This window comes from Carlito syrichta, unplaced genomic scaffold (genome assembly GCF_000164805.1).
Source record: "Carlito syrichta isolate Samal-C Ts95f unplaced genomic scaffold, Tarsius_syrichta-2.0.1 Scaffold303235, whole genome shotgun sequence".
In the NCBI taxonomy this organism is placed as follows: domain Eukaryota; kingdom Metazoa; phylum Chordata; class Mammalia; order Primates; family Tarsiidae; genus Carlito; species Carlito syrichta.
The window spans coordinates 357,955-383,309 of NW_007247331.1; the positions used below are offsets into that span (position 1 = coordinate 357,955).

General features: G+C 37.9%; 1 protein-coding gene across 2 annotated transcripts in view; it reads left to right on the forward strand.

Moving 5' to 3' along the window:
• The window catches only part of KDM7A (lysine demethylase 7A), a 50,861-nt gene extending 26,409 nt beyond the window's left edge, over nt 1-24,452 (forward strand). Inside the window, exons 9-19 of one of the 2 annotated variants that reach the window (XM_021712401.1) lie at nt 558-649; nt 3,889-3,978; nt 7,139-7,348; nt 9,587-9,711; nt 9,926-10,080; nt 11,409-11,506; nt 12,002-12,150; nt 12,350-12,558; nt 14,382-14,464; nt 17,110-17,383; nt 17,977-24,452. In XM_021712401.1, the coding sequence (XP_021568076.1) occupies nt 558-649; nt 3,889-3,978; nt 7,139-7,348; nt 9,587-9,711; nt 9,926-10,080; nt 11,409-11,506; nt 12,002-12,150; nt 12,350-12,558; nt 14,382-14,464; nt 17,110-17,383; nt 17,977-18,071 (1,580 nt within the window). In that variant the 3' untranslated portion in view covers nt 18,072-24,452. The remainder of the gene's footprint in view (nt 1-557; nt 650-3,888; nt 3,979-7,138; nt 7,349-9,586; nt 9,712-9,925; nt 10,081-11,408; nt 11,507-12,001; nt 12,151-12,349; nt 12,559-14,381; nt 14,465-17,109; nt 17,384-17,976) is intronic. The other variant, XM_021712402.1, reaches the window with a different exon arrangement.
• Nucleotides 24,453-25,355: the final 903 nt, after the last annotated feature.

Here is a 25,355-nt window from a genome sequence, read left to right on the forward strand (position 1 = left end):
TTGAGTCAGGGATCTTACACTGTCGCCCAGGCTGGAGTGAAGTGGTAGTATAATCATGGTTTACCACAGCCTCAACCTTCTAGGCTCAGGTGACCCTTTCACCTCATCCTCCTGAGTACCTGGGACTATAGGAATGTGCTTGGAATGGACTATGTCCAGCTAATGTTTTTACTTTTTTTATAGGTGAGTTTTTGCTGTGTTGCCTAGGCTAGTGTCTAACTCCTGGGCTGAAGCAGTCCTCCTGCTTTGACCTCACAAAATGCTAGGATTACAGGCATGAGCCACCGTACCCAGTCTAGCTTATCTATTTATTTTTGAGACAGGATCTCATACTGTCTCCCAGGCTAAAGTGCAGTGGCACAATCTTGGCTTACCCCAGCCTCCTCCTGGGCTCTAAGGATCCTTCCACCTCAGCCTCCCAAGTAGATGGGACTATAGGCATGCACCACCATGCCCAGCTAATTTTTGTATTTTTGATAGTTACTCAAATCTAAAGTAAATTCCTTTATCTTTAGAACACTTTAACTCCTTTTTCCACCTGACTTCCATTTTTACAGAACTGAGAGAAGATGGTTTCCAGCCTCAAACTTACCTAGTACAGGGAGTGAAAGCACTGCATACTGCTTTAAAATTATGGATGAAAAAAGAAGTAAGTCATTTTTTTTTTTTAATGTGACAAGATCAGGAAAACAGAGTCCTTATGCAATCTGGCAACACTTGTGAGTGCTAGTCATAGAGGGAATAGAAAATCATGCTTCAAGTACAGCCTGTATTTTATTATACAGTGCACACAAATGTACTGGTTTCTGTTTATATTTATGAGAATAAAGTACTTAGATATTTCTTTAATCTGGAAAAGAAAGTAACTCAAGTATGTTTAAAGTATTAACTAAGAAATGAACATGTAGATATAGAATAATAACAAATAACATCGAGCTCTTATAGTATGCTAAGCACTCTGCTTAATATTTATTCACACACTCTTATTTCATCCTCAGGCAACTATATGAGGTCTGGGTGCTATTGGTGCCCCATTCTACATATGGGAAAGCTGAGGTTCGGAGTTAAATAATTTACTCAAGAGAACTGGTGGAGCTAATACCTAAAGTTTAGATCTCTAGGATTGCAAAGGTTATGCTCTTTACCACTCTGCTAGGGTTTATGTAAAAATGAAGGAAAGAAGAGGTCAAGTTTCAAGCATGAGCTTTCCATTTTCATTAAGATGTGGTCCATTTGTTTGCCTTGGAATACCACCACCTCCAAGAGGCTGTCTCACATCTCCTTTGGGAATTAGTGTTTCTTTCCCTTACATTTCCATAGCATGTTTCTTGTGCCAATTGGCTTAAAACGAACATATCTAAAGATATAAAGTGATGTGTCCATGTCTGCTTTACTAGGTTTATGAGCTCTTGAAGAACAGGGACTGTCTTTCTCATCTTTATTTTAACTCATGGAACTTGGCACATAATACTTTAATAAATAATAAATATGTGAGCTGATGAAAGTACATGTCCATATTAATTTCTTGAATGTCCCTTTGAAATAAAAATCCTGCTCTTAAAAGATATTGGGAGACAGTAATTAACCTATTAAGGCTGCTGTCTCAATAATTTTATACTTTCTTTTACTTTATTATCATTGCTACATATCTATTAGAGTAAGGCATTAGAGAAAAGCATTCAGGAAAATAAAAAGCATGTCTTCCACTATCAAAGACTTTATCATCCAGATCAGGGATCCCCAACCAGACAAGTACCAGTCTGTGGCTGTTAGGAGCCAGGCTGCACAGCAGGAGGTGAGTGGCAGACCAGAGAGCAGAGCTCTGTCTTCTGTCAGAACAGTGGTGGCATTAGATTCTCATGGGAGCATAAAACCTATTGTGAACTGCACATGCGAGGGATTTAGATTGTGCGTTCTTTTTGAAAATCTTATGCCTGATGATACCCGCCGCCCCCCTCAACCCAGTCCCTGGAAAAATTGTCCTGATGCCAAAAAGGTGGGGGCCACTGCAATGACAAGAAAAGGCATAAGCAAATTTAAAACTATATTACAAAATAAAAATAAAGCCTTTGTTGCAAAAACTCTATAATTTGTTTCTTGCTAAAGACTTTAGACAGGTGATTATCAAATTTGTGAGTTTATCAGAATTGTCTTTAGAGCTTTTTTATAAAAACAAAACTCCTGGAGCCTCCTTTAAAGATTCTGATTTAATAGATCTAGGGTAAAATCTGAACCTCTGTTTTTAACAAACTTCATAGTTGATTTTGATGCATAGTAAAATTTTTTATCAATTATGAATACTGTTAATACATTACACTTGCAGTGCATTTTTAAAAGCATGATGTTTACATTTACTGTTAAATTTGCTCTGAGAGGCAGCTCAGCATAGTGGTTAATTAAGAGCATGGATTCTAGAGTCATGTTTGGAATCAAATCTTAGCTTTGCTCCTGCTAAACTAGCTTCTGACTTTGGGCAAATTATCTAATTTCTGTGTCTTAGTTTCCTCAATTATAAAATGGGAATAAAAGCATTTATGCCATAGTGTTGTTGGAAGTATTAAATGAGTTAGCACTTGTAGAGTATTTAACAGTATCAGAGCACAGAGTTAACACTTAATATTATTGTTGTTATTAATTTGTTTTAACAAATGATACGAAAACCAAGTAGAAGTTATAAAGGAAAAGTAGGAACTAAAGTGTCGAGTGTGTTTAAAAAACCAAAATGTTCTTAGATATAGAGATTAGAATTTGGAAATAAACATAATAAATAATGACAGTGATTTGCAGCTCATTAATTCCCCTTTCCTATTCATGGGACCTTTTTGCTATTTTGCTTTTCACTATTAAAAAAAGTGTTACAAAAATTTATTCAAGTTAGACTTTCTAGAGAAACTAGAATTAATGTTAGTGCCTGTGCTCCCCTTAAAAATCTTTATGCATTATAACCTGGGCCAGGTAGCCCATACCTGTAGTCCAGTACTTTGGGAGGCTGAGGTGAAAGGACTGCTTGAGTCCAGGAGTTCCAGACCAGCATGGGCAACATAGGGAAACCTTGTCTCTACAAAAAAAAAAAAAAAAATTAGCCAGTCATGGTGGCTCATACTTGTAGTTCCAGCTACTTCGGAGGCTGAGGTGGAAGAATCGTCTGAGCCCAAGAGGTTGAAACTGGTGAAATGTGATTGTGCCACTGTACATCAGCCTGGACAACAGAGTGAGACCCTGACTAAAAAAACAAAAACAAAAACAAAAAAACTTTATGTATTATGAATTAAATGGTAGACATAATTATTTACTAATTAGTGGTAGTTAGAATTACGGTAGACTTTGAGGCGTAGAGTACAAGGTTATTACATCTAAAGCAGAATTCACTGTGAGACAAGTCTATCTTTAAATTAACCTGAGAGGTTTTTTGTTTCAAGTCAAGGTCTCACTGTCACCTGCAGTGCAGTGGCACAATCACAGCTTACTACAGCCTTGACTTCCTGGGCTTAGGTGATCCTTCTGCCTCAACTTCCCAAGTAGCTGGGATTACAGGTGTATGCCACCATCCTCAGCTAAGTTTTACAATTTTTTTGTAGAGATGATGTCTTGCTATGTTGCCTAGATTAGTTTCTAACTCTTGGGCTCAAACAGTCCTCCCACCTCAGCCTCTCAAAGTACTGAGATTACAGGCATGAGCCACTGTGCCTGGCCTAAGAGGAATTTATATATTTGATGAGACTCTCCTTAGAAGGTATTATACCAACTACATGAATTCTAAGAGCTTACTAATAGTATTTGACTATGTCTAAAAGTCTAAAGAACCAAAAATTGATTTAGTAAATTAGTTTTTACGATGTTAAAGTGTAACTAACTTTGGTTTTCTTGTCTTTGTTAATCCAAATACAGCTTGTATCTGAACATGCCTTTGAGATTCCAGACAATGTTAGACCTGGACATCTTATTAAAGAACTTTCTAAAGTAATTCGAGCAATAGAGGTAAGAGTAGAAACTATCGTCTGCTTGGTTATTATTTAGTTTGAGATGCAAATGGATCTACTCCGTACTACAAACATTTGAAAACCCTAATATACTTAGAAGAAATAGAATGAGCTGAGTATTAGATGAATTCTCAGGTTTTCAGGCTTCTAAAATACTAGAGAGAGATTTAGAATATTGTATTGTAATGAAGTAATAAGGAAGCAGTTACCGGATTCGTTCAGGTTACTTTAAAAATAAATGCAGAATAAACAATACAACTTTCAGATCCAGTTAATTTCACCTACCCAGAGATGAATACATGTTAAGTAATTAGAGCAAGAAAAAAAATGTAAGATGGGTAAGTAAAGCTAGGGAAGCTGGGCTGGAGAGAGGGATGATGTTAGAGGGCGGGGCAAGGAGATCATGATTGAAAGCATTAGAGCAGCTTGGCTAGGTTGATGCCTTTGATAAAAGCTCATAAAATCTGTGAGTAAGTGTTTTAATGATTAATTAAGAGCTATTCTAGGTGTTTAAGGAAAGATGTTTCAATTAAAGTAATTTTTCAGGAAGGTAGTTCTGTTAGTGTTTGACTTGAATTGAGAGGAGATTAAGTGGGAGAATGGAAGCCAACTGACAGTTTAACAATTTACAATAGGGCTGTGTTTCGGGAATGGGAAGCAGCATACATCTAAGAAGTATTAAAAGGCTTAGTTTTAGTGTCCATGAATAGACTAGTTCATGTAATTCTTGTGTGTGTGTGTGTGTGTGTGTGTGTGTGTGTCAGTGTGTGTCAGAGTCTCACTCTGTTGCCCAGGCTGTAGTGCAGGCATGATCACGGTTGCCACAGCCTCGCCCTGCTGGGCTCAGGCAATCCTTCCACCTCAGCCTCCCAAGTTTCTGGGACTACAGGTGTGTGCCACCACACCCACCTAATTTTTTTGTTTATTGTAGAGACCAAGTCTCACCAAGTTGCCCAGGCTGGTCTTGAACTCCTGGGCTCAGGCAATTCTCTTGCCTCGGCCTCCCAAAGTGCTGGGATTATAGGCATGAGCCACTGCGCCTGACCCAGTTATCTGTTTTTATTTTTATTTTTTAATTTTTTTTTTTTTTGAATTGGAGTCTCACTCTGTCGCCCAGACTGGAGTGCAGTGGCATGCTCCCAGCCACCGCAGCCTCGACCTGCTGGGCTCCGGCGGTCCTTCTGCCTCAGCCTTCCAAGTAACTGGAACTACAGGTGCATGCTACCACGCCCAGCTAATTTTTTGATTTATTGTAGAGATGAGGTCTCGCCAAGTTGCTCAGGGGGAGTCTCAAACCCGCAGGCTCAGGCAATCCCCTCACCTCAGCCTCCCAAAGCGCAGGATTACAGGCTGAGCCACTGAGCCCGGCTAGTTTTCTGTTTTTGAAGAGTGATAGTAATCAATATAAATGGATTTAGTATTAAAAGTCATATATCCAATCTTAAATATATAGGTAAGTGTATACATATATATATCTCATGCATGCTAACAACCAAAACTAACAAAACTAAGAATAAACTCAGTAAGAAAGGTATGAGTCTATATGAGAAAAATTATAACTCTTTCCTATGGGAAGTAAAACAATAATTAAATAAATGAGAGTGTCATTTCTGAAAATATATGAACTCAAAATTAAAATTACAAATTTAAAGTAATAAAATATACCTGGAAGAATAATTGGACTGGCCCAGAGAGCAGCCAGTCCAAGATGGAACTGTTACTTGTTACTTAAAATTCGAGGTTCACTGGGTGTCTTGTACTTTATCTGGCAATGCTGTCCTGGAGGGATGTCGTCAAAGAAAAATATAAATTGATAAATTACTCAATGTGTTTGAACATTTGCATACTTCTAGTGGAGAATTTGAGGATCACTTAGTGATAAATACGTAGACAACAAAGCAGATGGGAAGCGAGGCAATTATAACTCAAGGAAAAGCCTAAGGATATAAAAGAAAGGAATGTAATAGAATGTTATGTGATGCTGAATTATTGATCATTTTTACTGAGTCCAATTTAAATATTGAATTTTGAAGGAAAGGGAAGTATGTATGTGTTTAGAGGAGGTATGCAAGCTGAAACCAGTATAAACATGTTGTTTAGAAATTTGGAGGCAGATAACTGGGGGAAAATGCACAGAAGAATTGCAAGTCCTGGGTATATACCCAAAATAATTGAAAGCAGGGACTCAAACAGTTATTTGTACCCACATGTTTAGAGTAGCATTATCCATAAGAGCCAAAGATGGGCCAGGCAGCCCAAGTGTCTATCAGTGGATGAATGGATAAGCAAAATGTGGAACGTATATGCAATTGGCTATTATTCAGACTTACAAAAGAAGGAAATTCTAATATATACGCCAACATGGATGAACCTTGAAGTTATTTTGCTGAATGAAATAAGTCAGTCACCAAAGGACAAATGTTACATAATTCTACTTGTACGAAGTTCCCAGAGTTGTAAGATTCGTAGAAGAGCAAGTAGAATGGTAGTTGCTAGGGGCTGGTGGGAGGGAAGAATGGGAAGTTATTGTTTAGTGGGTATAGCTTCAGTTTGTGCAGATGAGGTAGTTCTGGAGATGGAGGAACAACAGTATGAATGTCCTTAATACCACTGAACTGTACACATAAAGATGGTTAAAATGGCAAATTTTGTTATGTGTGTGCTACCACAGGAAAAAAAAAAGTTGCAAATGGTTGCCTCTGGGTATAGGGAATCAGGGATGAGGACGCTACTTTTCATAATAAGCTTATGGAGTATTTAATTTTTAAAATTACACAAATGTGTGATGGTTTAAAAGGAATTACTGATTTATGCAATTACGTATGTGGAAATAATGTTAATTGTGGGAAAGAATTGGAAGCAACCTAAATTGCTACCAGTGGGACTGTAAATTATGTTATCTCTGTACAGTGGAATATAACACAACCTTGAATATGATGTTGAAAATCAGGGAAATATGTTCACAGTGTGATATGTTGAAGAGAGAAGGAAATAGAGGTCTCAGCAAAGTTGTTTGAGGCTTATGGTTTGGTCTTATTTTGTTTATATGACTAAACTGAGTGGTTTTTGTTTTCTAAAATATTTTTATGTATGACTGTTTAATCAGGTATGTATATAACAGTCTTGTCATAAAAATACTCTAATGTTCATTCTTAAAGGAGGAAAATGGCAAACCAGTTAAATCTCAGGGAATTCCTACTGTGTGTCCAGTTTCACGATCCTCAAATGAAGCAACTTCCCCATACTGTTCCCGACGAAGGATGAGGAAACTTCGAGATCATAATGTCCGGACTCCTTCTAACCTAGATATCCTAGAGCTCCACACAAGGGAGGTCCTCAGAAGATTGGAGATGTGCCCATGGGAAGAGGCAAGTATTATGATTCATGGTAACGAAAAGAAACTTGGTTGTTCCTTAGAGGGTAATAGAAAGAGAACAGTCTGATTATTCTCGTTATCTAATCTTTGTTGTAGAATTGTAGGTGTCAGCCAATAGTTGACCTGTGACAAGGAGCGGTGCTTAATCATTCTGTTTCTCAGTGTAGAATAGGCCTCATTCATTTGCTGACGTGTTTTAAGTATTTACCAAGTACCATGTGCCCTTCTAGGCTCTGGAGAAGATGCCAGAGTTAGCAAAACAAGTCCTTGCCATCATGAAGCTTCCATTCTAGTTCAAGTTGGAAGGATGGGGAGACAGAGACATATACTAAGATAATATAATTTCAGATAAGTGTGATGAAGAAACCTAAAACAATAGAGCAGTAGAATGAAGAGGGAATGGGATAGCTGGCTACTTTAGCTAAGGTGACCAGAGAGCCTCTCAAATTTGAACTGACAGATAACATGAAGAAGTCAAATGGACACAAGGGACTTGAAGAATAGCATTGCATAGAGAGAAGAGAATACAGAAAGCCTGGGCTTGAGCCAATAGTATCAGCTTGGGTGACTGTTAAACTGGAAGACTGTTAGACAAAACTTTGTAAAGTTGGAAGATTGCTAGTCCTCTGTCCTACTGGACAAAGAGGAGAGTGGGAAGTAATGAGATCAATGTAGCACTTTCGCAAAACATGGTAATGAGTTTGTGGTGAAATCTGTGTCATTCACAACTTAACATTTTAAGTAGAGGATAGGCAGTAATTGAAAATGAATAAAATAGAAGAGCCAGACATGGTGGGCAAGCCTGCAGTCTTAGCTACTCGGGAAGCTGAGGCAGGAGGATCACTTGAGCCCATCTTCCCTTGCCAGTTTGACGCCAACCTGAGTAACATAGACCCCGGCTCTAAAACAAACAAACAAACAAACAAATAAATAAAATGAGATAGGAGTATCTCAGAATTAAAAAAAATATATGTTTTTGAGTTGGAGTCCCATTCTATCACCCAGACTGGAGTGCAGTAGCACAATCATGGCCCCAGCAGCCTTGACCTGCTGGACTCTGGCAATCCTTCTGCTTCCGCCTTCCAAGTAGTTGGAACCACAGGCATGTACCACCATGCCCAGCTAATTTTTGGATTTATTGTAGCGGCGAGGTCTCACCAAATTGCCCAAGCTGGTCTCAAACTCCTGGACTCAGGCAGTCCTCTTACCTCTGCCTCCCAAAGTGCTAGAATTATAGGCGGGAATTAAATTCACGACACCTAGTGCGAATTAAAATATTTTTTAAAGTTATATAGAAATTATAACTTTCTTAAATATTTTAAATTTTATATAATTACATTGCTTTAAGATTATATTGTTCTTGGCCAGACTCGGTGGCTCAGCCTGTAATCCCAGCACTTTGGGAGGCCAAGGCGAGTGAACTGCTTGAGCCCGCAGGTTTGAGACCCGCCCGGGCAACTTGGCGAGACCTCGTCTCTACAATAAATCAAAAACTAGCTGAGCATGGTAGCGTGCGCCTATAGTTCCAGCTACTTGGAAGGCTGAGGCGGAAGGATCGCTGGAGCCCAGCAGGTTGAGGCTGCAGTGGCCGGGAGTGTGCTGCTGCACTCCAGTCTGGGTGACAGAGTGAGACTCCAACTCAAAAAAAAAAAAAAATATTATATTGCTCTAAACCTTCTTAACTCACATTCACTGGAGAAGGTTTAGCTTATTATGAAAGGTTTTATTTATTAATAAAAGCAAAATTACCATGAAAAGGGAATCTTTTTTATACATTAAGAATTAGCTATACCTTTGCCCCTAGTGATAGCCACGTGGAGACTAGGTATTAAATGAAGGGTAGGTATTAAGTGAAGGGTAGGGTGAATAACAAGGCCCAGTAACTAGCATTTCAGCAGGAAGAGGCAAGGGAAGAGAGATGAAATACCTGAAGGCAGTGCTGCTCTGCTTTTCAGCTTTCTGCAAGAATGAAATTCCTTTGAATTTGCCCTATGCACATTTTACATTCCACTTTATTGGAGGTATTTTCTTGTTAATGGCCCTCCAGAAAGATGAACCATAGTCTTGCTTTGGTTCTGGGAACTCTGGAGTGCCGTACTGCTGCATACCACTAAGCCCAGGTGGCTGCCTGTCACTCCCAGAGGGAGGTGGTGTAGTATACTGTATTCCTGCAGTCAAGCAGGGCTGTCTGAGGGTAGAGGTTAAGTAAGTTCTGCTTTTATACTTTCAGGACATCTTGAGCTCTAAACTGAATGGAAAATTTAACAAACATCTCCAACCATCTTCCACGGTACCTGAATGGAGAGCAAAGGATAATGATCTACGATTACTGTTGACAAATGGAAGAATCATTAAGTATGTAAATTAGATCAAAGTATCAAGTAGATTAATTTTAAGTGGATTCCCTTTGTTCATTTAATTAATTAATTTCCTAGTCTATAGTATTGTATAATTGACTGAAATACAGGGATAACTTCAATTCTCTATAAATTAAAGAGGAGAAGAATACTGTTTGGCAACATAGACTTGTACTGTTTTCTGACTTGATTATTTTTCCTTCATAATACAGAGATGAAAGACAGCCCTTCGCAGATCAGAGTCTTTATACAGCAGATAGTGAAAATGAAGAGGATAAAAGGAGGACAAAAAAGGCAAAAATGAAGATAGAACAGAGTTCAGGAATAGAGGGGGTGGAAAACGAAGAATCTCAAAAACCACTTAACAGTATGTTTGTTTTAATGGTCATTTAAAAATATCTGTTCATTACTCATGTGATATATGAAAAGTAACTTGCTAATTTTAAAGTTCTAGTAGTAGGATTGAAAATTATTCTATTCTTAATGCTGTTGTAAAAAAAAAAAATCTGAAGTATGTCTGAGGAGTTCACCCACCAGGGAAGTACTGAATGAGAATGCCACGTGAGGAGGGAGTGTCAGTCAGGGATGATGGGGCTGTGTGTGAGAGTTCCTGCTAGTCAGTTCTTAAAGTGACATGAACACTCATATATATTATGGGCCTCTATTCCCCAAAAATAGTTTCACATTTAATGCAACTTTATGGATGCTTTTAGCTAACATATATACGAGTTTCAGAGTTAAGGAGATACAGATAATTGACTGATTTGAAGCTGTTAGTAATCCATGTATTATGGTTTTATTTGATTGCCTGTTGACAAGAAAGCCTCTATCTGGTTATTAATTGGTTATCATCAAAGTAGTAATGCCTCTTTCTCCTTGAGATCTTTCTTCTTTAAACAAAGTCTTAATTTCTCAACATTTTTCAGGACCCCTCCATATATCCTTCTATTTTAAACAGTAGATATAATACATATCTTGGCACTTGACAGATAAGTGTTTCCAGTAACTAACATTATCTCATCCATGTCGAATTCCTCAGTTCCTACGAATCCAGGTACATTTGGCACTGCTGGGGTTGGTGACCTGCCCCTGGGCACATGCAAAGAGAAAGGCACTAATCAGTAGGAGTCCACCAGACAGCTACTTTGGGGCAGGGCCATCGTGGCAGAGAAATCCCGGTCTATAAGCTTGTTGACTATATTAAATCTAGATGGATGCTTTTTGGGTTTAGGAACGTTATATGTGTGTGTGTGTGTGTATTTTTTTTCTCTAGTGAATGTTGTGTGTGTGTGTGTGTGTGTGTGTGTGTGTGTGTGTGTGTGTGTGTATTTTTCTCCTAGTGATAGAACTAATGCAAAAGGAGAAGTGAAAAGCATCTTGTAGCTAATTTTAGTTTGGGAATTTTTGGGGGAGGAGGGAAAAGAAATATAAAATAGTCACCCCACCCAAATAAGGAATATTAATCATGTTTAATGAATACCACACTTAAGTTTAAGAACATCCTTCAGTCTGTATCTTGGTCAGTTAGGCAGAAAGACCCTGAGGGGAGAAAGAAATGGAGAAAATAAAAGTGAAAAAGGATAGAGCAGGAGAGATTGAGATATCACAAAGCTCAGTGGACTTTAGAGATCACCTTGTTACCTTGTTCATTAAATTCTAATGACTTATTCTTTACTCTCATCCTTTTTTTCTCAGGGTTTTTTACATGTGTGAAATCAGAACTCAGTAATAGATCATCAGGATATTCTGATATTTCTGAGTCAGAAGATTCTGGACCAGAGTGCAGTACACTGGTATGCCCAAAACCCTTTGACTTGTATATTATTGATGGAAAGATGAATATCCCTGTATGTTCACCTGAAAGGAAGGCAAATGCCAGCTTTTCCCAAAGCTTGTCTCGCTGACTACATAGCACAGGATCACCCTGTGGTGGTCATTGTCCACACGCACTGTCAAGTGACTATTCACATTTGAGAAACATAGCTTTTGTCTGATTTTAGAAAGGGGGGAGGGAGAGATTTCTCTGCTTATACTATTCTTCTGTTTTTCATATTTCTCATAGGTTGTATTTAATTTTACCTGAAAGAGTGCCTGTACTGTGTGCTTGTTATTGAAGCGTAGTATGTTCCTTTAGTTAATAGAGATTTTCACTTCTCCTTGTGAAAATACAGAAATAATTCGTGATAATTAAGATTCTGACTTTCCCTAGATGTATAAAGTATTTTGGACTAGTTTGTGCAGACTTGGTCAATTTTTTATGCAGCTCTGTTTCCATTCATTCATCTCAGAAAATTAATTTTACCACTGAAGAGTCTGAAAGTTCAGGTGATGAAAAGAAACAAGAAATAACATCAAACTTTACAGAGGAATCTAATGTGATGAGGAACTTCTTTCAAAAAAGCCAAAAGCCATCTAGAAGTGAAATTCCAATTAAAAGGTAAACTTGCTGATGATCATTGTGTTACTGCATTGTGATATAAATGCTATGAAAACATTAAAAAAATTTTTTTTTAATTTTAGATTCAGAGGGTACTCATCCATATTTGTTACAGAAAACTTTTTTTTAGCTTTAAATGTTACCAAAAATGTCATCAGAAAAATTATACTCTAGTTTTTTTGGATCGTCTGCTCTTTAGGGAATGTCCTACCTCGACGAGCACAGAGGAAGAAGCCATTCAGGGCATGCTGTCCATGGCAGGGTTGCACTATTCCACATGTTTACAAAGGCAGATGCAAAGCACAGACTGCAATAGGGAAAAAAGCTCTCTTCAGGATCCCAGCAGCTGCCACAGCAGTAACCATGAGGGTAAGTACTTGTATCACTATGATAAACCAGTAGAATATGGTAAAAAATGTCAGTTATCAGTCTTTAAAAAGTAACATATGGCGCTCAACTTAATAGCCAGTAATCTTAGTTTAGGTTATAGATTATGAATAAGGATTGTTCATTACACATCTTTAGTTGGGAATGATGTTAAGAATTTTGACCAAAAAATACATAATGCTGACAAGTCATGTAAAATGGAAGCAGAAGAACTCAAAATATAAATTACCTGACATCAACAGTTGTGTTTAGTGGCATCATTCTCCCATTATTGTTGCAAGACAGTTAATCTTAGTTCCCTTTCATCAACAGTTAGGTTGATCAGAGTGGAAGGAATGTTTTGTTGCCTTAAATTATCTATTAAACTTGAACAATCAACTATTTTTCTTTTATGAGCAGTAGAACAAGTTTTGAATGGTTTTTCTTTTCTTCTGATTGAGACTATTCTTTCTCCTACTTGAGAAGGAAGTATTAGGAAAAGAGAACAGACTTAATGGCAATATCAGGCATGCCACATATTGTTTTCTTCTCTGTGCCTTCAGGGAACATTTTTGTTTCCCCAAAAGTCTGAGGAGGATTGGGGAGAAGACAGTACTGCATTCAAATTGGATGCCTGTGTCATACTTGTGGTTCCATACCATATAATTGCCAACTGTGTACTAGGGCTTGGCATCCATTTCAGTTAATTATTATTATTATTTTTTGAGTTGGAGTCTCACTCTGTCGCCCAGGCTGGAGTGCAGTGGCACGCTCATGGCCACCCCAGCATCAACCTGCTGGGTTCTGGCGATCCTTCTGCCTCAGCCTTCCAAGTAGCCAGAACTGCAGCCACACGCTACCATACCTGGCTAATTTTTTTATTCTTATTTATTGTAGAGATGAGGTCTTGCCAAGTTGCCTGGGCTGGTCTCGAACTCACAGGCTCAGGCAGTCCATTCACCTCGGCCTCCCAAAGTGGTGGGATTACAGGCTAAGCCACCGAACCCAACCTCAATTAATTCTTAAAACAACACTTATGGTATAGGTAAAGTCACTCCCATTTTACAGGTAAAGGAAATAAGATTTAGTGAAATGAATTTAACTTGCCCACACTTTACATAGCTTTTACTCAATGGTGTTGAAATTTGAACTTAGGATCACCAGATCTCAAAATCTTTGCTTATTGTATAAGAGGAAACTATTGTTTGGAGAGGATAAATAACTCCAAAAGTTGTATTGGTAATGGAAGAACTCAAATTCATATCTGGATATGTCTGTCTTTCCACTGTGTCATTTATGTCTTCCTGTGATCTCTTTGGTCTCTTGACAAGAAAGCTTTTATGGAAATACTACAAAATTTAGGCAAACACTTGCCTTTATTCTATATGAGAAAATATACCAATTTTAGTGAGAGTATACTACATTTGGTTTCACATATACAGTAGTGCCATAGAATTTGATTCTAGATCTCCAGCATCTGGCTCAAAACCTTGTATATAAAGTCTTTGAGGCTGGTCTAAGTGCAGTGGTGTTTACAACTAATTGATCACAGTCACTTACAGATTTCATTGTTACTTCTCCATTGCTTCACTTGACTAGCCTTAAAAAAAAAATGAATGATTAAATAAACACAGTCTTTGAGAAAATTGGAAGAATTAGTTGTGAGCTGATGATTATTTTGTATTTGTTTTTGAGAGGGAAACGAATATAGTGAAGGTGAAGGTATATGAATAAATAACTAAAAGAGTTAATGTATTTTAAAATAAAATGTCAGCATAACTTTATTTCCATTTTAAGCATTAGGCTAATTTTGCTATTTCAGATAAAGTTTGTACAAAGATAATTTAATTAAAACTTATCTTTAGGATACCATGTCAAGACAGAAGATCAAGACTTGAGGACTTCTGCCTGGATTAAGCAATTTGATACTTCCAGATTCAATCCTCAGGTATATTCAAAGTTTAAAACATTAAAATGAGATTTAAAATTGTCATTAGCTCTGTTTTTTTAAACTGTAACAACTGTTTATTAACTGTTAGGTATATGAAGCCAAAAAATTACAGTTAGATGTATATTTAAACAAGTGTCCATTTTTAGGGATTCTGATATGTAAGACTCATCAGTAGATGTGATTTAGAAGAGACTAATTTATTGAAGGAAGTAGTTAACCACTGGCTGGTCAGAATGAAACATGAAAGGAAAAGAATACCACGAAGATCTTTTTAATCTTGATATTTCTTGAACATGTTTAGAGACTAAATTTTTTTTGAGAATTTGATGAAAGTTACAGATTTTCTTCCCAGAAAAATTTTCATGATAAATACTAACTACTTTTGCTTACATTTTCTCACAGTTTGTGCTGTTACCCTAGACCATCCATTGACTGCAGGTTAAGAGCCTCTCCTTTAAGAGAAGAAACTAGATGTTTTAGAATCCCAGCATATTAATACTTACCCCAAACAACATGAACCCAAAATAGCATGTTTTAAAAATCAAAACTTTGGGAGGCTGAGGCAGGAAGATCTCTGAGGCCAGGAGTTCAAGACCAGCCTAGGCAATATACAAAGACCTCCAATTCTACAAAAATTTTTAAAAATTAAAAACAACCACCAAAAAACTTTACTGACAGTGCCAAACAAGGAAAATGATACAACCTGTTGAGGCAAACCTCAGAAATAGCAGCCAAAGAAAGAATCAAAATTCTTATGTAGGCCAGGCATGGTAGCTCAGCCTGTAATCCTAGCTAGCATAGGCCGAGGTGGAGGATCACTTGAGCAAGTCTAGGAGTTTGACCACCCTGAGCAACATAGCAAGACCTCATCTCTATAAACAATAAAAAAATTAACCGAGCATGGATTGCCTAAGCCTAGGAATTCAAGGGTGTCATGAACTGTGATTGTGCCACTGCCCTCCAGCCTTGGCAACAGAGTGAGACCCAGGCTCAAAAAAAACCCCAAAAAACTCTCATGCAACAGAGTAGGGTCCTAAACCTCCCAACCCCAAGCATACTTAAGAAAGAAAGTGAATCAGCAAAAGCAGAACTATTGTCCCTACATCTCTCTAGTATGAAGAAACATATGGGCAAGGGGAGAGAAGGGCATGAGCAGGCAGTGGAGAAATGAAGGGGAAATCTCTTGTGAATAAAGCTGTTTGCATAGCATTGAGATACCTCAGCAGAAGTGGGAAGGGCACCTAGGCCTTGCTATCTTCCAGAGCCCTGGGCTCGTTGGAGCTGTAGACTAAAACCCCTGGAGGAGGAAGTGTCTGTGAATATAGACAGAAGAGACAGTAAGATTATGCTCCTTAGCACAGAACATGATTAGTCTGAGTATTAGTTTTTATTTTCTTTATTTGGCATATCTGCATTTTTACTTAGAATAGTAACTATTTTATTAAACTTAATTGTATTACCATATTACATATTAAATATGCCAAATGTTTATTGCTAAATATTTAGAAAAAGAGCCAAATTGCTTTTTTAAAGCATTGTGAATACATGTTCTCTGAATAGAAGGATGTGCTCCAGAGTCAAAGATTAGGTCAGAAATCCCTTCTCTGGCACAATTCACTTGTTCAGTGTATGATTTTACAGTGCCTTGTGGTAGATAGTCACAATGATCACATATTAGCATTATAGGATTCAGCACTAAAAAATAAGCTATTATTTAAATCTGGGTATTATTTTTATAATTGTCTTTGAAAATAAATGAAGAAGTAGAGGACAGATGATTAGCGAGACTCACAGAAATTAAATTTCCATTGCCTATACTTTAGGTGGGTGTTATAATAGCATGCCAAATCATACCAGTTGTTTCTTCATGCTCAAGATTATTTGTAAGACGAATTTAAAGCAAGTCTGTGTTTAATACTGTTTTTGAAACATACTTGATCATGACAAAGTCAGAGGTATTTTACATCTCTCACATACATGTGTATAAAACTAGTTTCATGAAACATCACACTGTAGTATACCCTTCTCATGTCTAGTCTACTCCTTTCTCTTTTTAATGCTACTCATGATCCTCGCAGCTGATTTCAAGACTTACCAATCAGTAGCATTTTTTTCCCCCTGAAAGTTTATTCAACAGTCTTAGAGACTGAGAGCAATTATAGTTAAAGAAAAAAATCAAGCTTGGGGCTCTAGATCTAAGGACTTTCTACCAAACAAACAGAGTGGAGATGAACTTTATGGAAGTTAGGGTCTAAAAAAGAAAATTATAACATGAGAGCAGTGGCATGCTCAGAAAGCCGTCAGTCTATTCCACCTGTCTCAGGTTCCCACCATGGCACAGGCTCACTAAGTGGAATGGCAGGCAGGTGCCTCTGCTTGTTTAAATGGTCTTCTCTCTCATTTCTTCTTAACTTAAAGTTATAACATAACTTCAAGACCTGAATCCTTCATAGCTGTTAGGTTTATGGCCTAAAATGACCATCATGAAGAAGTAGTTATCTGTGGCCAATGAACATTAAGAAAACCAAAATTCAGTAGTTGATTTCTTCTTTCTCTTGACTTTGCTAATGCCTGCATAGTGTAGATATCTCATTTACCTTAAACCCTAAAAATTCAGCCTCGTTTCCTTCCTCCTCCTTCAGGATTTAAGTAGAAGCCAGAAATGCATCAAAAAGGAAGGTTCATCAGAAATCAGTCAGAAGGTACAAAGTAGGAATTATGTGGACAACAGTGGTTCAAGCCTTCAGAATGGAAAGTATATGCAGAATTCCGGCTTGATTTCAGGGGCTTGCCAGATAAGTAATGGCAGTCTAAGCCCAGAAAGGCCAGTTGGTGAGACTTCCTTCTCAGTACCCCTTCATCCCACTAAGAGACCGGCATCAAATCCACCACCTATCAGCAACCAAGCAACAAAAGGTAACCTTTACACACTTGCAGATGAAATATATTTCAGTGTGTAATGGTAATGGTAATCCTGGCAGTTTAGATGTAGTCTCTGTACTCAGTTGCTCACCATGGTGATGGTAGTATACACAGGCTACTATGGGGATAAAGAAGAAGGATACCTAAGTCAGCCCTAAGGATCAGGAGTAGCTTTCTGAGGATCAGGCAGGACCTTAAAAAAAAAAGGGTTTAGGCAGGCTGAGTTGGAGAAGTGACAGAATAGACAGAATGGATGGCACAAAAGGGAGGCGCAAGATATGGGGTGTTTGTGAGATTGCAGTCCGTTTTGTTGCCAGAGTAGTTCGATGCAGGATAGGAAGAGTTCAGGCTGCAGAGCTAGGCAGGGGTCAGACGGTGGGAGGGCCCTGTAAGTCTTGTGAAGGAGGTTGGCCATTACTGCTGGCGTGATCACGTGGAAGGGTTTTGAACAGTGCAAGGCCAGAAGTGTGTCTTTGTCCATACAGAACACCTAGAGGACTTGTTTACCAGAAAGCTCTCACTGTAGCCTTCCAGGTGAGTCACTTATGCTTTTCATTATTATTTACACTATTGTTGGTGTTTTACAGGTAAACGTCCAAAAAAAGGAATGGCGACAGCCAAACAGCGTCTTGGGAAGATCCTCAAATTGAACCGAAATGGCCATGCACGTTTCTTTGTGTGACAGAGCCGCTGTCGCAGCGCTTTTCCCATTGGAGACCAGTCTTGGGGCTGCAGGAGCCTGGAGCTTCCACCATCCCCCTGCCTGGAGTAGTTTGTGTGTACAGTAAGAACACTGCCTGAGGACAGAATGAACCTGATGCTGCATTTTCACTGTGCCACACCCACTCAGCAATAACCATTTGGACCTGGTGGGGGAGAGGAAGAAGGAGGGTAGATCCTTAAAAAGAGACCTTGAACTGGAAAGGGTCTCTTGTCAGGGCTTGAATTTCATTTTGTTGTTGGTAGTGTCTTGATTTATTTTCAATGGTAGAGTAAAGAATTATCAATAATTTATTTAACAGATTTTTTTAAAGTTAACAGCTTTTAAATTCTTTCTTTTTTAAAGCTATTTATTTGGAAGATTTCTGGAGAAATATCTCACTAATTTAGATTTAAGAATGTGAAGGTTTTTAAATTATTTTTGATAGTGTGTGTGTTACATGTGGGGAAGAGCCACGGTAACGGTAACTAGTCTGGACTCTTAAATTTGATATTCAGGTTAAAGTCTTAAACAGGGATTTGATGCATTAATTATTTTAAATTAAGATGTATATGAAAATCATTTTATTTTATATATTTCATGTGTTTTTTATAAGCTATTAGCTTCGCTTTTGCTAACATCCAAGGTGCATACTGTTATCCAGGTTGATTACCTTATATCCCACCTTCTCTCTGCACTCCCCTTCATTTTGTGACGACCCAACAAGACTCTTCTCTTTGCAGGGAAACACTTTCATAGCCAATGTGTAAGAACTCCATAAAAGATCCCTCATTTCTCATTTCGTTTAACATTGTAATTTTCTTCGAAATATAAAAAAAAAGGCTTCTTGCATTTTTATTTCTGCTGATAATATCTGGGTCCCAAAGAGAACAGCTTTAATATCTTTTTCCTACTTGTGGGAAAAGTATTATAAGTTTGGTTAAGTTGTCATGTTTGTAGTTTTTCCAAATACATTTGTAACTACAGAGGGCCTTCTTCATGCTGCTGGTATTGGAGAACAGGACCAACACCTGCTGCAGAGGTTATATCTTACCACGCTTTTGTTCTCTATACCTAATTTGTTGGAAAATATAATTTGACTTAGGATATTCAAATCTGCATAATAAGCCGTTAATACAATAGGATTATACTATGTTCAGTTGTACAGAAGCAAGCATGTTGGAGTAGATATTTTGTGTGTGTTTATTTTTTTTTTTAACCTTTTAAAGAATTATTTAAGATATGGATTTGGAGTACAATGGGTGCTTTTTACAGTTTCTTCCATCTATCCTAACTTGACCATAACATATTGAGGTTAAATATCTGGATGAACTTTAAGGTAGTTATTTATCTCCTTTATGTACAATTTTTACTAAATGCCAGTTTTTGGTTACTTGTAATAGCTTCTATTTTCCATTTTTCCCCCCCATGGCATAAAAATAAGTGATTTCTAGGGGTAGTGTGGAAATGTTCCCAAGTCTGACAAAAGAACATTTTACAAATTCCTACAAAGAAAATAAGGGCAAATAGGATAAACTTTATTTTTACAGAGAAAAAATATGACCATATTATGGATTTGTCTTTTTTTACTCTGTAAGCTAGAATTTCCCTTCTGTATTAAGTAAGTATCACTCAAATTGCTAAGGGGGGAAAAAAATCTATGCCATCATTTTTTAAAGTTCAAATGTGTGTTTTTCAAGAGAAACATTTCTTACTCTGTCTCCTTTCTAAAATTTCATGGGATAAATATGAAATAGCTTATGAATTCGCCTTTTTGGTCCAGAGTGACTGGACAAAAGTCTGAATCATATCTAGATGTCAAGAAGAAGAATTTTTATGGAAATTTTCAGTGTAAATGAAACCCTGCCTACTTTGCCAAAACTAGTGGAGAGATGGGTAGAGTCAGTCATTGGTTATTCTAATCTCACAATGTCAAAAATCTGGGTTTGACTGATTCTCCCACCTTCCTACACAATATATTAATGTGATGTCTTGGTTTTCTGTAGACCCTGTTTTGATGTTAAAATACACATTTTTGTTTTGGTAAGAAATAAGAGCTATAATTTATTTTTCCAGTTACATCACATCTGGCTTTTTTTCTTTATATTTTTTACAACTCTAACTATTTTTAATTACCTTTTTCCCTTAGCCATAAAAATTAAAACAAAGATTGTTTTTATGACTTACAGTTGTGGCCAGTATCCACTCTCTGTGTCCTTAGGCCCATAAGTACTAATTTTAAGTGGCCAGTATGTAGAATTTTTAAGTGAAGGTGCTGTGGGTTTATTTTTTGGCAGTTTAAGCCCATGAATTGGCTAAGTTAGAAAACTTTCAGCAAGGTAATATAACCACTATAACAGAATACATGTATCTTTTTTTGAATCGGTGAAAATTCAGCCACCGATACAGTGACTTTCCCAGTCACACCTCTTAAACTATTACTGGCTGTGATGCATTCCTTTATTTCATGGAAATGTCCGAACTTTGAGGTAACTGCTGCCAGTTTCTGGGCTTGACAGTAATAGACAACCTTGTGTCCTACTCTCAGTCTCATTTATAAACAGTACTATCATAAAACACCACAATTTAGACAGAAAGACAGCAGTGATAGCATTTATCTAGTTGTCAGCAAATATAAATGTATAAAATTGAGATTGATGATTTAATGTATGCAACTTTAATAGCAGTAGATGATAATTTTCCTGTGTTGTTTCAAGTAAGTGACTCTTACTTGGGATCCACTGTAGTGTAATTCACAGTGTCACATAATATCATGCCCTTCAATATTGGTGAATGATGTAAACAGTATAAAGCTGGCAGTTTATAGTAGTCCGGTATCCTAGAAATACACTGAGCTTCATATCAGTTCGTTTTTAAAGCATACAGCATTGAGATTCAGACTGAGATCATAAACTCAGAGTGGAAACAAGTCCATCTTTATCACTAATTAGATTCTTAGTGGCTTAAATACTGTTCTATTTTTCATTGCAATTATTGCCTTTTCAAAGTACTCTACTGTAGTTATTCATATGAGATCAACAGGTGTTTATCACACATCTGCTGTGTGTCCAGCACTACTTAGTGCTGTGGTCTCTGCCTTTGAAGGTATCTTCTCCTGGAAATTAGCAGTGTTATTTTCACTTATAGGCAAACTTTAGCAACGGAGAGCTCATTCAAAAAATAGCATAACTTTATTAGTTTTAACTGAATATGCCACTGTAGAAGTGAAAGTAAAAAAACAACTGAGTTCTTTTTCAAAATTTAAGAAATATCTCAAAAGTTAGTCACTTAACATGGTGACACAAGTTGTGGTGGCGTAGCATGGAAGGAGGCAGAAGACCTGGGTTTTTGTCAAAGTTCTGCCATGTAGGTGTCACCTGTGTGGCCTTGAATAAGTCACTTATTCTGTCTGAATCTTTTATTTGTAGGTTTGGATTTAAATGCTTATTATGATAATCAGTTAAGGAAAACATATAGAGAAGCATTCCATAATCTAGTAACACTTAATACTTACAAAGAATTTATCATTATTTAAGTTACAATTTATAATTAATACATCTTTATATCCATTTTTAAATGAAAACTGCTGTTGTTCACAAAGGTTATTTTTAACTAAATCTATGCCCGGGGCATGCTCCTTAAAAATATGAAGAATCTCTAACAAGGTGCTGAATTGAAATCAGATTCTGTGCTTGAAGTAAAAGAAAAAGAAGTGAGATGGTTTATGGGTAAGAGAATGAGAATGTTTATCCTCATGTACATGAAGATGATTTAAAGTAATTGAAAGATGGCTTCGGGTTTTTCTCAAAGAGGAATTAGGAAAGTACTGCCCCATAGATGCAGCATGCCCTTCAGGTACTAGGTAAAGGTGAAGTAAGTCATGGAGTTAAAAATGCTTAGCAACTCCCCAGGGGACTAGGTAACAAGTAAGGTGGCTAGGAAGATCGGAATCCACACAGCCAGCTCTGGCTGGACACTGGCAGCTTGCCATATAGAAAAACCACTGTAGTCGTGTAGTAGGGGAGACTATGTGGGATGTCTTCCATAGATGAGGCTTTTCTCAAAAGATGCTCTTTGTGGCAGTAAGACTATAGAGTTGATGACATAACTGTATGACCCAGGATGCTGCTGCTAGAAGTTACTACCAGAAACTCATTTTTCTCGTTAAATATTAAGTTAATTGCTTCCCACATAAAGGGAAGCTGGAGCTCACCAGTCCTTTCCTGATGTCCCAGACTTTCATCAAAAGCAATCTTGAGAAGATTGAGCGTCAGACCTTTAGCCGAGAGTGTCACTGGTAGATAAAGGAGACAAATGAAACCCAGCGAGGCCAGTGATTTGCCTGGAGACACACAGTAGATCTGGAACCTCTGATACCTTGCCTCCTAAAACACCCCTGCTCTATGATGTGGTGCAGCCTGGTGGGTGAATGATGCTGGTGTGCTTACTTGAAGCCAGGTGGAAAGAAAGAGAAAGGATTAATTTACTCACTATATCGCTGTTGAATGCAATATAATCTTAATATTGTAGCCTTACTAGAAATCTTTCCCTTATTTTAATTGTTTTTCAGTGAACGTCATGCCATGAGTCAAATATTTGGTATCTCTTACATAAATTTTTAAAATGAAGATCAGTAGGAAGCAACTGCTTATTTCCAAAGCAATTAGCTTCCTGTGATTGACTGTGATTTTAGTCTTTTATAGTATTTTTCTTCTTCTTTAATGAAGAGGAAAAAGTCCTCATTTGCAATACTCTTAGATTCTCCCTTGCAACCTCAGGGCCCCTTCTAGTGTCCTAAGGTTTGTCTTAACAAGTATAACATTACTTTTTGTTTGTTTGTTTGGTTAACATCTTTTTGAAACTGTATTGAGTGATTCTTCCAACAAGTTTATCTGCTCTGCACTATTCACTAATAAACCCTGGCTACCACGTAGCCCTTGACCTCCAAGTAGTTTACCTATGCAAGACCTGTGACATTCTGAATTTACTTTTCTTTATTTCAGAAAGCAGTCATAAATAGGACATAATTACAAAGGTAAAATTTGTCTCTAACCAGTTTTATTTTGGCCATTTCCTTTTCAAGTCAGCTGTTTTCCCCTAAGATTTTTTACCAAAACAGTGATCATAAGTGCTGTAATATATAATATTCTGCAGGAATAAAATAACCCAGACATACTCTTATATTTCTTTGGTGTATTTAGGTTGGTAAAAATTACCAGCATTAAATGTAATATATAATAAGGAGTTGATTCCTTGCCTAGAATCATTTCTTCCCTCTGAGATTCATAAGTAACCTTTTTATTTTTACAAAGCTGCATATAACTTCCACATTATCGTCAGGGACCTGAGGTGTAACTTGCTAAGTGAACCCCAAGGTTATTTTATCTTGCAAAAGAAACCTAAACCAAACTAAGGGCCTTACAGTTTATGGTTAGACTGAATCAAAAGTATAACCTCAGTTTTTCCAAAAACAGCTTCTGACTGCAAAAGCAAGTCATGCAGTTGTTAGGTATGAAATAGCACTGATCGGGGAAGTGCGTGCGCATCTTCGCAGACTGCATTTCCTTCAGAAAAGACTTTTCTACTTTTAATAGAAATTAAGCCATAACAGTTTCATGCTGTGGAAAGAGGGTGAAAAGGTTCATTTTAAGAGATTATATAATATGAACTTTCACATTTACTGTGAAATGTCTAACTTTGCCAGTGCTTCAGCAAGTTTTTTTGCGGGGGGATGATGGGGGGTAGTATTGGTTTTAGGGGTTTTAAATCTGTGAAATTTGAAAAGAGGACAGTTGTTGGCTATGGTATTTACTAGTTCTGTAGTAATGTTTTGCTAGCCTGACTTTCCTTACTGATCTCTATGTCCACGGTCCAAGATGACTGTTGTTCTTGTCTGGGGTGTCTGCAAGTAGTGTCTTGTCTGTTTGTCTAGGCAGTCAGTGTGTGTGCACACGTGTGTCCTTTCTGTATGGAAGCCCACTGTGTGACCATGGAGTGGGGTGTGGCTGGGAAGTGGGGTGCTGAAGCTTGAAGAGCATTTTTTTTCCAATTCATAACAGTATTTCCCATCTTTTGCCTGCAGGCAGGGAAAGTGTACAGTATTTATTTTGTTTCTATTTTACTTTAAATTTGTAAGTCTTTAAGTAGCTTATATTATTATAGGGGAGGACAAGTGACTTGTTTAAAGTTGTATTTGCTATTCTTTCCAATTTCTGTATTTTAAAATATTGAAATTAAAATTGTATTACTTCTGTTTTGATTTTTTTAGCAGTGTATTTTTTGCTCATTTTGTTTGAAAGTATAAATGTTGAAAATTGTATAAAATGTGTCTTTGAAAGAAAAAGAATCCAAATTCTATATCCAGTTCTGACTTTCTTTTCCCTTTTCTGCTTATTGACTTGTGGGAAATTATTTGAGAATGTGAAAAACTTTTAAGCGTATGCTCCTCACCACTTCTTAAGACATCAGTGTGAAAAGACGTCTTCTTGTTTTATCAGCTGTATTCACTGAAAGAAAGGGAAGAAAAAATTAGCAAAAAAAGGCAGTTATGGGTTAGAAATGGATACAGTGCTCAGCGACGGACACTGCTGAGCACTCACTGCCCCCCTCGGGTCCCCCACAGACACTCACTCACCACCTGGGTACGCCAGGCTAGTGCCACAAAAGCAGGCAGCACCAAATCCTTGGGAGCTCGTGTGAGATGGCAAAGGCAAGGGGGCGAGCAGCCACAACGGCCTGGCTGGCTGCCAAAGGAAGGGGTGTGAGTGCAAGTTCCGTGAAGTAGACAAACTCAGTTGGGGACCCAGGGTCTGAGGGACAGGTCGGGGACGAGGGGGGTGCGAGGAGCCCCAAAGGCAGCACTTCTAGGGCAGGAGGGAAGCCCAGGAACGCGGTGTGAGCAGAGAGTCCACAGTAGAGGGAAGACTGTGCACAGTCATGGAGTCACAATATTTTATAAATAAGTTCTGGGTTTTCTGGCTCCCCTCTTGTAAATCCTTAAGTCTCAACTCCAACTGGGAGGGGTCATGAATGAGCAGGAGGAGAAGCAGATGGACTTGGGGCATCACCCCAGCTCTACTGAAAGAGACTCCTTGCTGCCTCCAGGCTGACGTCAGATTTGGGACCAGAGGACCAAAGGCTGCACTCTTCCTCCCCCAGTGTCTCCAGAATAGGGATGCCAGAGCATGTCCGCTCAGACACACCTCACACCGCTGCAGCTGCAGCCGCCCCGAAACAGCTTGCACCTCTTCCCTCTGCCTTCTTGCA